The sequence below is a fragment of the Carcharodon carcharias genome, chromosome 15 (assembly GCF_017639515.1).
Source record: "Carcharodon carcharias isolate sCarCar2 chromosome 15, sCarCar2.pri, whole genome shotgun sequence".
Lineage (NCBI taxonomy): Eukaryota > Metazoa > Chordata > Chondrichthyes > Lamniformes > Lamnidae > Carcharodon > Carcharodon carcharias.
This window is the reverse complement of record NC_054481.1, coordinates 45997945-46012442: the sequence shown is the minus strand read 5'-3', so window position 1 is coordinate 46012442 and position 14498 is coordinate 45997945. Positions and strand designations below refer to the sequence as shown.

The window sequence follows — 14498 nt, the reverse complement described above, 5'->3', positions numbered from 1 at the left end:
TCTCGGTTAAAAAGGGAGAAACAGGGCTATAGCAGAACAATTTAATAACAAGCGATGTTCTAACTGGATTGATTGACATGGTCAAAAGAGGTAAAAAACAAACAAACCTTTCTGTAATGGTGTACTGTTCCAATGAATGGCAGTGGCCTTGGGCCTGGAACTCCCATCTTTTTAAAAAATCCATATGGTAAAACACTGTACCTGCAAATGGAATTGAAGTGGTTACAACCTTATAAAGAACAAAACAAAAAAATTGGTTAGTATGAACATAGTCAAATATACCTTCCCGTCTATAAATACATTAAAATATTCTCTTATTCAAACACCAATCCTGTGTCAAATAGATATTAATCGCTTAAAAGTGTAAACAATATTGAACACCTTCAAACAAGGTTCAGGTATAAGCGATTTGTGACAGGATTGTGGACCGCTTTAATCACTGTTTCAGCAGAAACCCAGCAACATTCACGACTATAACAACCCATGGATATTGTAAATTTAGTGGCAGCAGCTTTTCAATAAACTCCAACCCCTTTGTGCAGTGGGACCACAGACAGTAAACATTACTAAAGCTGATAGTTCCTGGCCTCTTCAAGGGCAGCTTTAATTACAATGCAAGTTCAAAAGAATATATTGTGCTGGTCTGAAACCCAATCTAACTATGGGAAGTACATCCAGGTGCTGCCTTTCAGCTCTCCCCCTCCCAGCCAATACAAAATGGTGGCATCAGAACTAGGGCAGTTAGTCGTCCATTCAGCTGATAAGAAGCTGGATTCTTTGGCACATGATGATACTAAGTTAGACAGCAGACTACTTAGGATCCATTTGTATATTGTAGCTAATACCTTCAGTGGATCTCAGAGGTGACACTGGCATAGCAGTATTCCAGAGACCCAAGGTAATTCTTGGGGTCCCAGGTTCGAATCCCACCACAGCAGATGGTGAAATTTAAATCCAATAAAAATCTGGAATTAAAAGTCTGATGATAACCATAAAACCATTGCGGTTTTTACAACAAAAACCCATCTAGTTCCTTCAACATTTAGGGAAGGAAATCTACTGCCCTTACCTGGTCTGACCTACATATGACTCCAGATCCAAGCAATGTTGTTAACTCTTAAAATGCCCTCTGAACAAGAGCAATTAGGGATGGGAAATAAATGCTGGCTGAGCCAGCAATGCCCACATCTCATAAAAAAATAAACTGCTAGAATTTTTGAAAAGAGGCCAGGTGCTAGCCAGAGAGACAGATGCAGAGCCCTCTCCACATTAAAAAGATGAACAAGTTGCAGATCCACGTGGATATTCCGTATTGTTCACAAGACCAAGTGCCTGGATGTATAGTCTCCCCTACCCTGTCACTGACTCACTGAGCTACTCAATTCTCCAAAGAGTGAGTGTTTTCTTTCAGATCCTATTCTCTTCACCGACTGACAACTTGGTGAGATGGAGCTCCATGAATATCACTCAGTGACCAGTGTTCATTTGTGGACTTGGATGTTGAGCATTGGCGGATTACTCCATGTGGACAGCACCCCTTACCATCATGACAGAGTCTGATCTTGTCCACAGCTAAAGCAGCCAGAGAGTGATTAGGAGCAGGAACCCTGTCTGGTCTCCTCAGAGGTGTCAGGTTCAATTGTGGCATTTTCAAGCGAAGCTGCAGCTCAGCAAAGACCAAGATCTGGGTGGCTCAGCAACTCTGTGACATGCTCAGTGAATTCACTCAAACACTCAACTGCACTTGATATGTGGCCTGAAGGTGATGAAAGCTTTTGCCTCAGGAGGCTCTTTACTCCTAAAGTAAATCACCCTCAAAAAGCTGTTATAGATTTTCTATATCAGGTTACTGTTATAGATTTGATCTTCAGACAGCTTTTCTTAGTGGAAACATTGAACTTTATTTACAAAACAGCAGCAGCAACTAAATGTGTGCATCAAACGCCAGAACTGAAAAAGAACTCTCCTCTGCAAAGGCTCCCCATGCTGCAAACGCATTAGTTTATACAGATCATGTGATCTTACAACACAGGATTATTCATAAAGCTACAGAGCTACATTTCCCAAAACTATAATTACTACATTCTTCCCCCTTTAACCTTTCTGCACATTTTGTATTTACAAGAACATTTATCTCATGACATTACAATATTTACACAGGTCATGAAATTACAAGGTCAGTCTTTCAGGTGGTTTCCTGATCTGTGGGAAACGTCGCAGCTCCACAAGGTTATTTTGTAGGAACCACATTCTCTGGAACCGCATTCACATCAGGTACCTCCTTAGGCACAGGTAGTTCAGTGTCTTCCACTCTGATAGAGACAATCGGGCATGTCTGTCCTTGGTTCAGCAACTTCAACAGGAACCACTGGTTCAGTAATGGTTTTAGGTGGGACATCATTTTGTTGCGGTATCTCCCTTTTTCTTAAATGATCCACATGTTTACAGCCCTCCGCTTCCATGTGATACAAAAATGGTCCAGGTCATTGAACTTACTTTTACCAGGTAACCACTTCAGTCCTCCACCAAAACTCCTTATATATTCTGCTTCTCCAAAATTAAATTGTCACTCACAACTGTGCAAATTATGAATGGCTTTTTGGCTCTCTTGACTTTTCTCCACTTTCCCCTCCAAATTAGGCTTAGCTTTGTACAAATATGCACCTCAGTGATGCTGCATCCTCTTGCTATTTCTTTTTAACCACAGAGTTTAGTCTCGGTCTTCTTTTTGACTTCAGTCAGCCAGACTTCTCTCAGATGCAATCTCAACTTGTCTTAGTTCAATAGTTGAACAGGTGGGATGAGGTTTCCTGTAGGTTTTTAAATTCTTAATAAAAGTGTAACTAAAAGTGATTGATATGTCCCAACTCATGCGATAGTGTCACATGAGGGGACATGTCAGGGAAGTTTTATTTTTCTATTTTTAACATTTTTTTTAATGTGGAGCTGATCTCCCTGAGGCAAAACTTAGCCTCAGGGAGATGAATCACATAATGCAGAAGAGGCCCTTCAGCCCATTGAGTCTGCACTGACACGTGAGAACACCTGACCTACCTACCTAATCCCATTTACCAGCACTTGGCCCATAGCCTTGAATGTTATGATATGCCAAGTGCTCCTCCAGGTACTTTTTAAAGGATGTGAGGCAACCCGCCTCCACCACCCTCCCAGGCAGTGCATTCCAGACCGTCACCACCCTCTGGGTAAAAAAAGTTTCTTCTCAAATCCCGCCTAAACATCCTGCCCCTCACCTTGAACTTATGTCCCCTTGTGACTGACCCTTCAACTAAGGGGAACAGCTACTCCCTATCCACCCTGTCCATGCCCCTCATAATTTTGTACACCTCGATCAAGTCGCCCCTCAGTCTTCTCTGCTCCAACGAAAACACATGTGCGAAAGAGTGCATTCAGCTCTGGGAATCCATGCCCCCCCCCTACCTCCCCTGCCCTCACAGGGAGTGCATAGCGCTTCCTGGCGGACGTCATGTTGGGTGGGCCTTAATTGGCTCGCCCACGTAAAATAGTGGCTCGCCCCCAATCGGGGGCACTGATTGGAGGCGCACCTCCACATGCCCGCTCCTGAACCTGCCCCCTGACAGGGGTTTGGGGGGGGGGGGGATTTTGTCCTTGCTTTCGAAGCCTCTTCAGCTGAGGAATCAGCTAAATGAAGCTCTCTGTCTCCTTCTTGTATCTGTTGGATTCCTCCTGGAACCTTGAACATTGCTGCATCTTCTCTGCCAACTGGTTCTTCAGTTTGTTCAGAGTGACATTAAATTCTTCCTGTTTCTCTTCATAATTTTCTAGAGGTACAAACTTTGAGCTGGGGGATCCTTGTAGTGTGTGAAGGTCTTTCAACAGGTTTTTCTTTGCTTTGCAAAGCTCACTGGCTTCATCCTGAATTCTGTAATTCAGCAAAGTCTCCTTGAGTTTTTTCTGCTGTTCTTCCATGTCGCTGTTTAAGACAGTCTTCATTGCTTCAGGTTGCTGAATGGCTACACACTCCTTTTTCATCCTGTTGCTGTCCTTGCCCTCTCCAGGCTCTTTCTGAAGTACCTTGTCTTGTTCCTTTTTCAACTCAGGAATTTTTCCTGCTTCCTTTTGAAATCTTACAGGCCAATTAAGGTTAATTTCCCTCAGCCAATTTCAACCTGGAAGGTCCTCCACCTTCTAATACCATCACTGGTAGCTGTGCTGTTTGGTGTCAATCATGAACAGTTACACTGGTGATATCTTTTACTTGGATTTCTTTGCTTGTGCACATTTTCAACTTGCCAGATGTTTGTTTCAAATTTAATTGTTGAGCACCTTTATTCAAATATCTGAAAGTGTTTCTTCTATTAAGGTGGTAGAAGCACCTGTGTCTACTTCCATTTTTAATGGTTTACCATTCACTTGCAAAGTAACAAATATTGGCTCGGTCTTCCCTACTTTCATGTTAAATAATGAACAAATGTCAGAACTGGTTGTTTATGGCTCTCCTAAACTATAGATTTCATTTGTTGTTTGGAGGCCTGTTGAAATCTCGCTTTGCACTGACTCATTATGTGTCCACTTCTGTGACAAAAATAACATTCTACTTTTATTAATTGCCAATCGCAAGTAGACTGATTATTTCCATGTTGATGAAAATTATTTTTTGATTTAGTTGCTAAACTGTTTCCTCTCATTTTTCGGTTAGCAGGGGCTGTTTCCCGCTTTGCAGTGGAGTCCCAGATTTTTGTGGCACTTTCGCCTGACTGTTCCTGCTCAACTAGGGGAACGGCACCTTGAGTTGCTTGTAAATCCCTTCCAACGCTTTCTATCACCAGTGCTATTTCTAATGCTTTCTTAAAATCAAGATTCACTTCAGCCAGCAATCTTTGCTGAATAGTGTCTTCCTGCACACCACGTACTAAACGATCTCTGAGCATGTCATTCGGGGTTTCACCGAAATCACAATATTCTGTTAGTTGTTTTAATTTCGCTATGTAGGGAGCAATTGTCTCCCCCAGGGCTCTATTCTGTGAATTGACCTGAACCTCTGCATTGTGACTGAGGGCTTGGGTTGAAAATATCCCTTAACAAGGTCTACTTATTCACCTGAAAGTCTTCGAATCCGGTGCACTGGGGGCCGTCGAGCTTCAAATTAAACTGTAGGTCTTGCATCCACAAATACCCAGTAGAATCGCTCTCCTCTTTTCCTCCCCAGTGATTTTGTTTGCTTGAAAGAATGCAAGACATTCTATATATTGAGACCAATCGTCTGTGGCTACCTTGATGTCAAGGGCAGTCACTCTCACCTCACTTCAGGAGTTCAGCTCTTTGGTCCATGTTTGAACCAAGGCTATAATGAGGTCAGAAGTTGAGTGGCCCTGGCGGAATACAAACTGGGCATCAGTGAGCAGGTTATTGCTAAGCAAGTGCCGCTTGACAGCACTGTTGATGACCCCTTTCATTATTTTACTGACGATCAAGAGTAGACTGATGGGACAGTAATTGGCAGGGCTGGATTTGAGCTACTTTTTGGGAACAGGACAAATCTGGGCAATTTTCCACATAGCCAGGTAGATGCCAGTGTTGTAGCTGTAATGAAACAGCATGGCTAGGAGTGCGGCAAGTTCTGGAGCATAAGTCTTCAGTACTATTGCTGGAATATTGTCAGGACCCTTTGCAGTATCCAGTGCCTTTAACCATTCCTTGATATCACGTGGAGTGAATCGAATTGATTGAAGACTGGCATCTGTGATGCTGAGGAACTCTGGAGGAGGCCGAGATGGATCATCCACTCAGCACTTCTGGTTGAAGATTGCAGCAAATGCTTCAGCCTTATCTTTTTTCACTGATGTGCTGGACTCCTCCATCATTGAGGATGGGCATTTTTGTGGAGCTGCCTCCTGTAGTGATTTGTTTGTCCACCATCATTCACGACTGGATGTGGCAAAACTTAGACCTGATCTGTTGGTTGTGGGATCACTTAGCTCTGTCTATCACTTGCTGCTTATGCTGTTTAGCACACAAGTAGTTATGGCTTCACCAGGTTGACACCTCATTTTTAGGTATGCCCGGTGCTGCTCCTGGCATGCTCACCTGCATTCTTCATTGAAAAAGGATCAAAAATGGGATTAAAAAAAAGGGGTAAAAAGGGGATAAAAATAAAAATGAATAAAAATACAAGTAAATGGATAAAAAAGGATGAATTTTGAAAAAAGGATAAAAAAAAAGAGGTGAAGATAGAGGACAGAGTTCATGATCTGAAGTTGTTGAACGCAATGTTAAATCCGGAAGGCTGTAAAGTGTCTAACTGGAAGATGGGGTGCTGTTCCTCCAGTTTGCGTTAAGCTTCACTGGAACATTACAGCAGGCCAAGGCCAAACATGTGGACATGAGAGCAGGGTGGTGTGAGGAAATGGCAAGCGACAGGTAGGTCTGGGTCATGCTTGTGAACAGACCAGAGGTGTTCCACAAAGTGGTCACCCAGCCTGCGTTTGGTTTCTCCAATGTAGAGGAGCCCACATCGGGAGCAGCAAATGCAGTAGTCTAAATTGAAGGAGGTGTAAGCGTAGTGCTGCTTCACCTGAAAGGGGTGTTTGAGCCCTTGGACGGTGAGGAGGGAGGAGGTAAAGGGGCAAGTGTTGCACCTTCTGCGATTGCATGGGAAGGTACCATGGGAAGGGGATGAGGATTTGGGGGTGATGGAGGAGTGGACCAAGGTGTCACAGAGGGAACAGTCCCTATGGAATTCTGATTGGGCGGTGGAGGGGTGAGGGGAAGATGTTTTTGGTGGTAGCATCATGCTGGAGTTGGCGGAAATGGCAGAGGATGATCCTTTGAATGCAGAGGCTGGTGGAGTGAAAAGTGAGGACAAAGGGTTCTATCATGGTTCTGAGAGGGAGAGAAAGGTGTGAGGGCAGAGGCGCAAAAGATGGGTCAGACATGGCTGAGGGCCCTGTCAACCACAGTGGGTGGGAACCTGTTCTCATGCCCACATGTCCGTCTTTGGCTTGCTGCAATATTCCAGTGAAGCCCAACGCAAACTGGAGGAACAGCACCTCATCTTCCGATTAGGCACTTTACAGCCTTCCCGAATGAACAACTTCAGGTCATCTTTCTCTATCTTCACCCCATTTTTTTCAGACTTCATCTTTATTTTTTATCTACTTATATGTTATTCATTTATCCCCCCCTTTTATCCCATTTTCAAACTTTTTTCCCCACCACCCCAACCCTAGGTTCATCTATTACTTGTTCATGTTGTTCTTTTCAGAGTGCTTATCCTTGTTCTGCTATTATCACATTCTGCTTTCTTACATTTGCCACTATCAGCACCTTTTTCAGCCCTTATCACTACCATTAACACTTCTTTGTCAATCTTTCCTTTGCCCCTGACCTGCTCCACCAACTTTCAACAGTATAAATTTCACCACATTTTGGCTTGTTTATATCTCTGAAGAAGGGTCATACAGTCTAGAAACGTCCGCTGTTTCATCCCCACTGATGTCTTCAGCTCTGTGTTTGTTTACAGATTTTTATTGCACTTAAATTCCACCATCTGCCGTGGTGGGATTCGAACTCCGGTCCCCATTCCATTACCCTGGGTCACTAGCCAGCGACAATACGTCTTAAACAAAACAGAAACTGGTGACAAATGCCGTAAACTTTCCTCATCTAAACAGTGAGTTCAGTTAAACTTTGTGAGCATTTTCTCCCATTGTTAGAACCAGGACACCGATAAAGAAATCAAATCAGACACTTACCAACCCAGCAGGAACAGGAAAGTGAGGAGAAGGATCCAGGTCTGGTCGGACAGGGCGCCCCGGATCACCCCCAGACTCTCTGGGAAAAGGACAGCCATTCCGAGAGAAAGCAGGGATCGTCCACTGGGAACCTGATCTGGGCACTTGGTTTATTTATAGCGAGGGTCAGTCACAATAAGGCAAGAGGCGGGGTTAAAAATATAAAAACAAAAAACTGCGGATGCTGGAAATCCAAAACAAAAAATAAAAAATAAAAAAAAACCTGGAAAAACTCAGCGGGTCTAGCAGCATCGGCAGAGAAGAGCACAGTTGACGTTTCCAGTCTTCATGACCCTTCAATAGAACGGGGGTGTTTACTTCATTACATAAACCCATGAAAGGTATTGAGTGACGCCATCTGGGATTTGCTAACTGAGATATTGAAACATTGAATGTGGACATGGTGTTTCTTTGAATCTAGGTGTTTGTACCCTGACATCATCAAATTTTTTAAAAGTTTCCTTTTTAGAAATACATAACTAATAGAACCCACATTGTTACTTAAAACAATTATGTTTCCTTTCTTTGGTATGATGGGGGTGATCCTGGATCCTTCTCCTCACTTTCCTGCTCCTGCTGGGTTGGTAAGTGTCTGATTTGATTTCTTTATCGGTGTCCTGATCCTAACAATGGGAGAAAATGCTCACAAAGTTTAACTGAATTCACTGTTTAGATGAGGAAAGTTTACAGCATTTGCCACCAGTTTCTGTTTGTTTTTAAGCGTTGGGGCTCCTCAGTCTCGGTCCCCTGCAAATCCCACAGTGCGGAGCTGGGAGCTGAGCAGCGGACGGTGCTGGAGAATCGGTGCTGATTCCTGGCCATTTCCCTCTCCTCCTGCCCCATGCCTGCGGATCACAACAAATCAGCCTTTTGGGGCTGGTTTCTCCCTCTTCATTTATTTTTTGGATGGAAACTGATCCGAATGAGAAATTATTTTGGGAGGAGGAAAATATCGATGTTCATAGAATTTTAATCCTGGCAGGAATTGGAAGCTCTTAGATAAAAGCAAAATACAGCGGATGCTGGAAATCTGAAATGGGAACAGAAGAAGATGTTGGAAAAACTCAGCAAGTCTGGCAGCGTCTGTGGAGAGAGAAAAACTGGATTCCCGTGGGGAGGGATTAGGGTGGGGGGGTGGTGTGCGCGAACCCGATTGGTTGCGCACCGCCAATTAAGGCCCACCCAGCGTGACGGGAATCAGGAAGTGAATTATTCGGTGCAAAGCCCCCTGCCGCTGACCTGCTGTTATAGCCAGAGTATTGATGTGATTGGTCCAGTGAAGTTTCTGGTCAATGGTGACCGACCAGAAACCACCCCCTCCCCAACCCCAGGAAGTTGGCAGTGAGTGGATGCAGTGGAATGTCAAAGGAAGTTGGCACCCGGTGCGGAGGGGGGCCGGGAAGGAGGAGGACCACCTCGTGAACCTACTCCTGGGCCTGGCCAAGTTAGCCATTAACAGGCCCAGGCAGCGGGCGATCAAGGGGGTCGTCCCACCCGACTGTTTTTCCCTCTTCCACTGCTACGTTCGCGGCCGGGTATCCCTGGAGAGGGAGCACGTGGTGACTGCTGGCACCCTCGAGGCCTTCCGTGCCCGGTGGGCACTGTGGGGTCTGGGGTGCTTTATCGACCCCATTAATCACATTTTGATTTGATGTTTGTAAGTTTTCTTTAAACTTTGTCTTTGGTTTTACAGCTAAACTAACTTAGGGGCTGTGTTTACTTTATCCCCCATTTTGTTAATTTAGCTTATTAGGTTGGCTTTAAAAGAGCTGAAAGGGAGTTGGATAGATTCTCTTGATGATGTTCATTACCCGAGGGTTGTGATTTGAATGTTACTTACTGATTTATTAATTGCTACTTGTCAGCCCAAGCCTGAATGTTGTCTAGATCTTCCTGTATATTGTGAGTCAGAAGTAGAGCAGCCAAGGACTGGTTTATAGATCCAAGATTCTGTATATAAATGGTAATTTAGAGAAACTTTGATAAAATACCAGACAAAAGACTTGTTAGTAAAATTGAAGTCCATGTGATTAAAGGTGCAGTAGTTGCATGTATTCAAAATTGTCTAAAGGACAGAAAGCAGAGAATAGTGTTGAACACTTCCGTTTCAGGCGAGAGGGACAGTGATGTTTCTCCAATCTCAATATTAGGCCCGCTGCTCTTGCTATATTTACCTTATCCTAACATTCAGAATTAACATGAGATATTTGTGAAATAACAGGATTGACCACACTGCAAAATGAATAGCAAATGAGGCCATGACAGATCCCACAGATTTGTCTGAACCCCATCCAGACAACAGTGAGTAACACAACCTCATAAAACTGTCTCCCTCATGAGGGATTTCTAGTCCTCGCATTTGAAGATCTAATCTCTGAAATCTCTCCAACAATGGCTGTGTCCCAGACAGCCTCAGCAACTGCTCACATGATTGTTTAATCTTTTCTCCCTGAGACTACATTCAACTGGTCTCCCAAGGCTGCAGTCCAGCACTGACTCAGGCACAACTCTAACTCTTTGCTGAGTGGAACACCACTGCTTCAAAGGAATACCTTTGCCTCTGTGGCTCGTAGCATGGGGTCGCCGACCTTCCACTGCTTTATCAGCTCCCCAGGGCTTCTCCCATGCTCTCACTGCCTGGAGCCTGCCTTCAGCAGCACTTTGCTGCCTAGGGCCTCTTCCTTTGCTCCTCCACCAGGTGGTTCCCACTGGTGGTCTCCTCCTGGTGGCTCCTTCCTCAGCGATCTCCCTCTCTGGCTTCTCTGGGTTCTCTCGCTCTCTCCCTCTCTCTCTCTCTGTCTTGGGACTCTTCTTGTTATGGTACTAAACTGTTATTTTTTTATTCATTTACAGGACGTGGGCTTCGCTGTCTGGGCCAGCATTTATTGCCCATCCGTAGTTGCCCTTGAGAAGGTGCCTTCTTGAACCGCTGCAGTCCATGTGGTGTAGGTATACCCACAGTGCTGTTAGGGAGGGAGTTCCAGGATTTTGACCCAGCGATACTGAAGGAACGGCGATATGTTTCCAAGTCAGGATGGTGAGTGACTCGGAAGGGAACTTCCAGGTGGTGGTGTTCCTATCTACCTGCTGCCCATGTCCTTCTAGATGACAGTGGTCATGGGTTTGGAAGGTGCTGTCTAAGGACCTTGGTGAATTCCTGCAGTGCATCTTGTAGATGGTACACACTGCTGCTGCTTTGCATCGGTGGTGGAGGGAGTGAATGTTTGTGGATGTGATGCCAATCAAGCAGGGCTGCTTTGTCCTGGACAGTGTCAAGCCTCTTGAGTGTTGTAGGAGCTGCACTCATCCTGGCAAGTGGGGAGTAATCCATCACACTCCTGACTTGTGCCTTGTAAATTGTGGACAGGCTTTGGGGAGTCAGGAGGTGAATTACTCAGCGCAGGATTCGTAATCTTTGACCTGCTCTTGTAGCCACAGTATTTATGTAGCTAGTCCAGTTCAGTTTCTGGTCAATGGTAACCCCCCCCAGGATTTTGATAGTGGGGGATTCAGTGATGGTAATGTCATTGAATGTCAAGGGGCGATGGTTGGATTCTCTCCTGTTGGGGATGGTCATTGCCTAACACTTGTGTGGTGCAAACATTATCTGCCACTTGTCAGCCCAGCCTGGATATTGTCCAGATCTTGCTGCATTTGGACATGGACTGCTTCAGTATCTGAGGAGTCGCAAATGGTGCTGAACATTGTGCAATCATCAGCGAACATCCCCACTGCTGCCCTTATGATGGAAGGAAGGTCATTGAGGAAGCAGCTGAAGATTGTTGGGCCGAGGAGTGCACCCAATCATGCACAAAAACAACAATGTCCTGGATGACTGAGCCCTTTATCTGGGGGGAAAAAAACCCCACAAAACTAGAATGGAGCATGCACAGCCTGTCACTGTGCCACGCTCTGCATGCCTGCAACTCTTGGGCCTGCTGCAAAATGGAGTCCTCCACCTCCTCCCGGACCAAGGGTAAGTTCCCATTTCTTAACACTGAACCCCTTAGGGGAGAAAGAAAGCTTCACCATAGTCAATATACAACAAGTTCTCGTCCTCATAACCCTCTAACAAATATATTACATTTCGTACAGATAACCATTTCATTCTTCCCACAATTACACATATCTTATTTACAAAGTTATAAAGGCTTAACCCAAACAAAAGCATGTACAAGTGATAAATAGGATTAGCAGGAGTAAACACCATAGGCTCCAAGTTACAACAATTATGTTTTCTATTTTTCCTCGCTGCACCTATTCTTTAACTCTGCAAAGAATGTCTCAGCCAAGACCACAGTCAAATGATCACCCACTTTATTAGCTGTGGTCGTATTTCTATTATTAAGTTCATTTTCTAAACTCAAATGTGGTAAATTCCAATTTGAGACAATAGAGTCAAAATAGCTTCTTTGTGTGCCAACAACTCGTCCCTTCTCTGATCAAAATCTCTTGACTGTTTCCAGGATGTTATTGAGCTGCTTTTTATGTTCACACAGAAGGGTTTGGTATTCCTAAACAAAAACAGAATTACCTGGAAAAACTCAGCAGGTCTGGCAGCATCGGCGGAGAAGAAAAGAGTTGACGTTTCGAGTCCTCATGACCCTTCGACAGGGTTCTGTCGAAGGGTCATGAGGACTCGAAACGTCAACTCTTTTCTTCTCCGCCGATGCTGCCAGACCTGCTGAGTTTTTCCAGGTAATTCTGTTTTTGTTTTGGATTTCCAGCATCCGCAGTTTTTTTGTTGTTTTTTTTTGTTTTTTTCTCTGGGTTTGGTATTCCTGTTTGGTTTGATCTTTGAACATTTTAAGATCTTTCAGTTACCCCTGATCCCATTCCTAACATATCCTTTTTAATTCTTTGAGTGAGGTCAACTGCTTCCCTGTTCTGCACTTTTATTTTTCTTTCCAATACCTTAAGTCTCCTGTACAGGTCACAAAGTTTCAATCATTTTGGGGTTTTAAAAGGTCTTTTGTTAACTGTCTACTTGCCTGGATTCCCTACGCTGTATCCTATGTCTCAACGCTGGCAGGACTTTTGGTTTAGTATAAAAAGAGAAAATGCTGGAATGTCGGTCTGACAGCATCTGTGGAGAGAACAGCAGAGTTAACGTTTCAAGTCCCTATGACTCTTCTTCAGACTCTTCTTTAGTGTCAGGTCTCATTTGGAGCCACATTGAGGCCTCAGTCTTTCCCATTGGAAAAGCTTCACTTGGCAATTCTGCCGGCCATTGTACGGCTTTGGTACTGTCCATTGTTGAGATGGATACATTAGTATTTTTACTTCAGTCAGTTCTTGGCTCAGCTGGATAACAAATAGTTTCCTTATGTGTCCTCACAGGAACAAGTTCAGAACTGTGATACCCTGTCCCAGGTTGTGGGAAATCTAACTGCCTGTTACATCATTGCCCAATATAGAGTCTACATTTTTAATGGGTAATTCAGAAACAATTCCAACTGCATCCCTTCATCACAGCGCCAATTAAACTTACTCCGTACAATAGGAAAAACACATACTTCCTAGCAATACCCTCTATAAGTACATCCTTACTCAGCGAATCTTTTGAAGAAAGTTCTAAATCTTTTGCTAACAGTAAGCTCTAAGCCGAAGCAGTATTTCTCAGGATTAAAAATCCTTCTAGGCTCCTTGGACAAAAATTGAGTGACCTCCTTATCCAAATAAACCCCTTATAAAGTTTTGCAGTTCCCACTGTAAAAATATTGGAAGCAATGGGTTTCTCATCAGTTTCACTTCATGGTGCAGCTTTCTCTGTGGAAATCCCTGTCACTTGCACCAGTAGCACTGTTTTAACACCCATTTCCTTCTCTGAAGACTTCATAAGCATCCCTATTACTGCCACTGGTTTACAGTTCTACTTCCAACAATTTGCTTTTATATGCCCTATATAATAGCAATAAAAGCATACTGGTTTCTTTGCATAACCTATCCCCTACACCACAATTTTCATTAACTGGAACAGTTTCTGTTGTTTCCCCCCAAGCTCAATTCTCATCTATCCCTTCAGCTTCCCTGTGGGTCTACAAACGGAGATCTACAAATGCCCACGTGCAGCTTATGTGATGTATCATACCGTCTGCCAGAACCACTGCTTCATTTGCATGAGTAACCTTGTGATGATCTAGGTGTGACCTGATAGCTATTGGGATGCTGTTTCAAAATTCATCCAGTATGATTGGCTCTCTCGCATTCTCAAGTTTGTTCTAAGCTTATCAATCAAAACCACCTGTCAATATTTATTTTTCCCTAGCAAACTCTACATGTTGCATTCAGTCTTTTCCTCAAAGTCTGAAATTTTGACTGATATGTTTGAGGAACCAACTCATAAGCATTAAGTACTGCAGTTTTAACTGTCTCATCACCTGAGGATTGTTCTGCCAAAAGGTTAGAATACACATCCATAGCTTTCCCAGCCAAAACACTGCAAAATGAGCCCCATGTGTCCTTAGGCCACTTTAGCTTTTTAACCACCTTTTCAAATGAGATAAAATATCTCAACTCCGTCCTCAGTGAATTTAGGCACTAGGTGAAGTTTCTTCATTTTGTCAAAGCTCAGAGTGGGACTCAACTCGTCATCCGAACTACTAGTCTCTCTTACACTCCATAGCCTAAGCTGTTCATTAGCCATACCTGAGCTCATACTGTCTGATTTCTCTCTCTTCATGAATATCTCTGTCTCTTTCCTTAGCTCTTTTCTCCCTTGCTGAC

General features: G+C 43.9%; 1 protein-coding gene and 1 pseudogene across 1 annotated transcript in view; one reads left to right on the top strand and one right to left on the bottom strand.

Moving 5' to 3' along the window:
• LOC121287995 (cytochrome P450 3A30-like) overlaps nucleotides 1-8253 on the bottom strand; it is a 57189-nt gene extending 48936 nt beyond the window's left edge. The window contains exons 1-2 of the mRNA XM_041206202.1: nucleotides 7734-8253; nucleotides 108-201 (exon numbers count right to left, since the gene is read on the bottom strand). Of these exons, the coding sequence (XP_041062136.1) occupies nucleotides 108-201; nucleotides 7734-7831 (192 nt within the window). The 5' untranslated portion in view covers nucleotides 7832-8253. The remainder of the gene's footprint in view (nucleotides 1-107; nucleotides 202-7733) is intronic.
• Nucleotides 8254-10346: 2093 nt separating this feature from the next.
• LOC121288374 overlaps nucleotides 10347-14498 on the top strand; it is a 102586-nt pseudogene continuing 98434 nt past the window's right edge.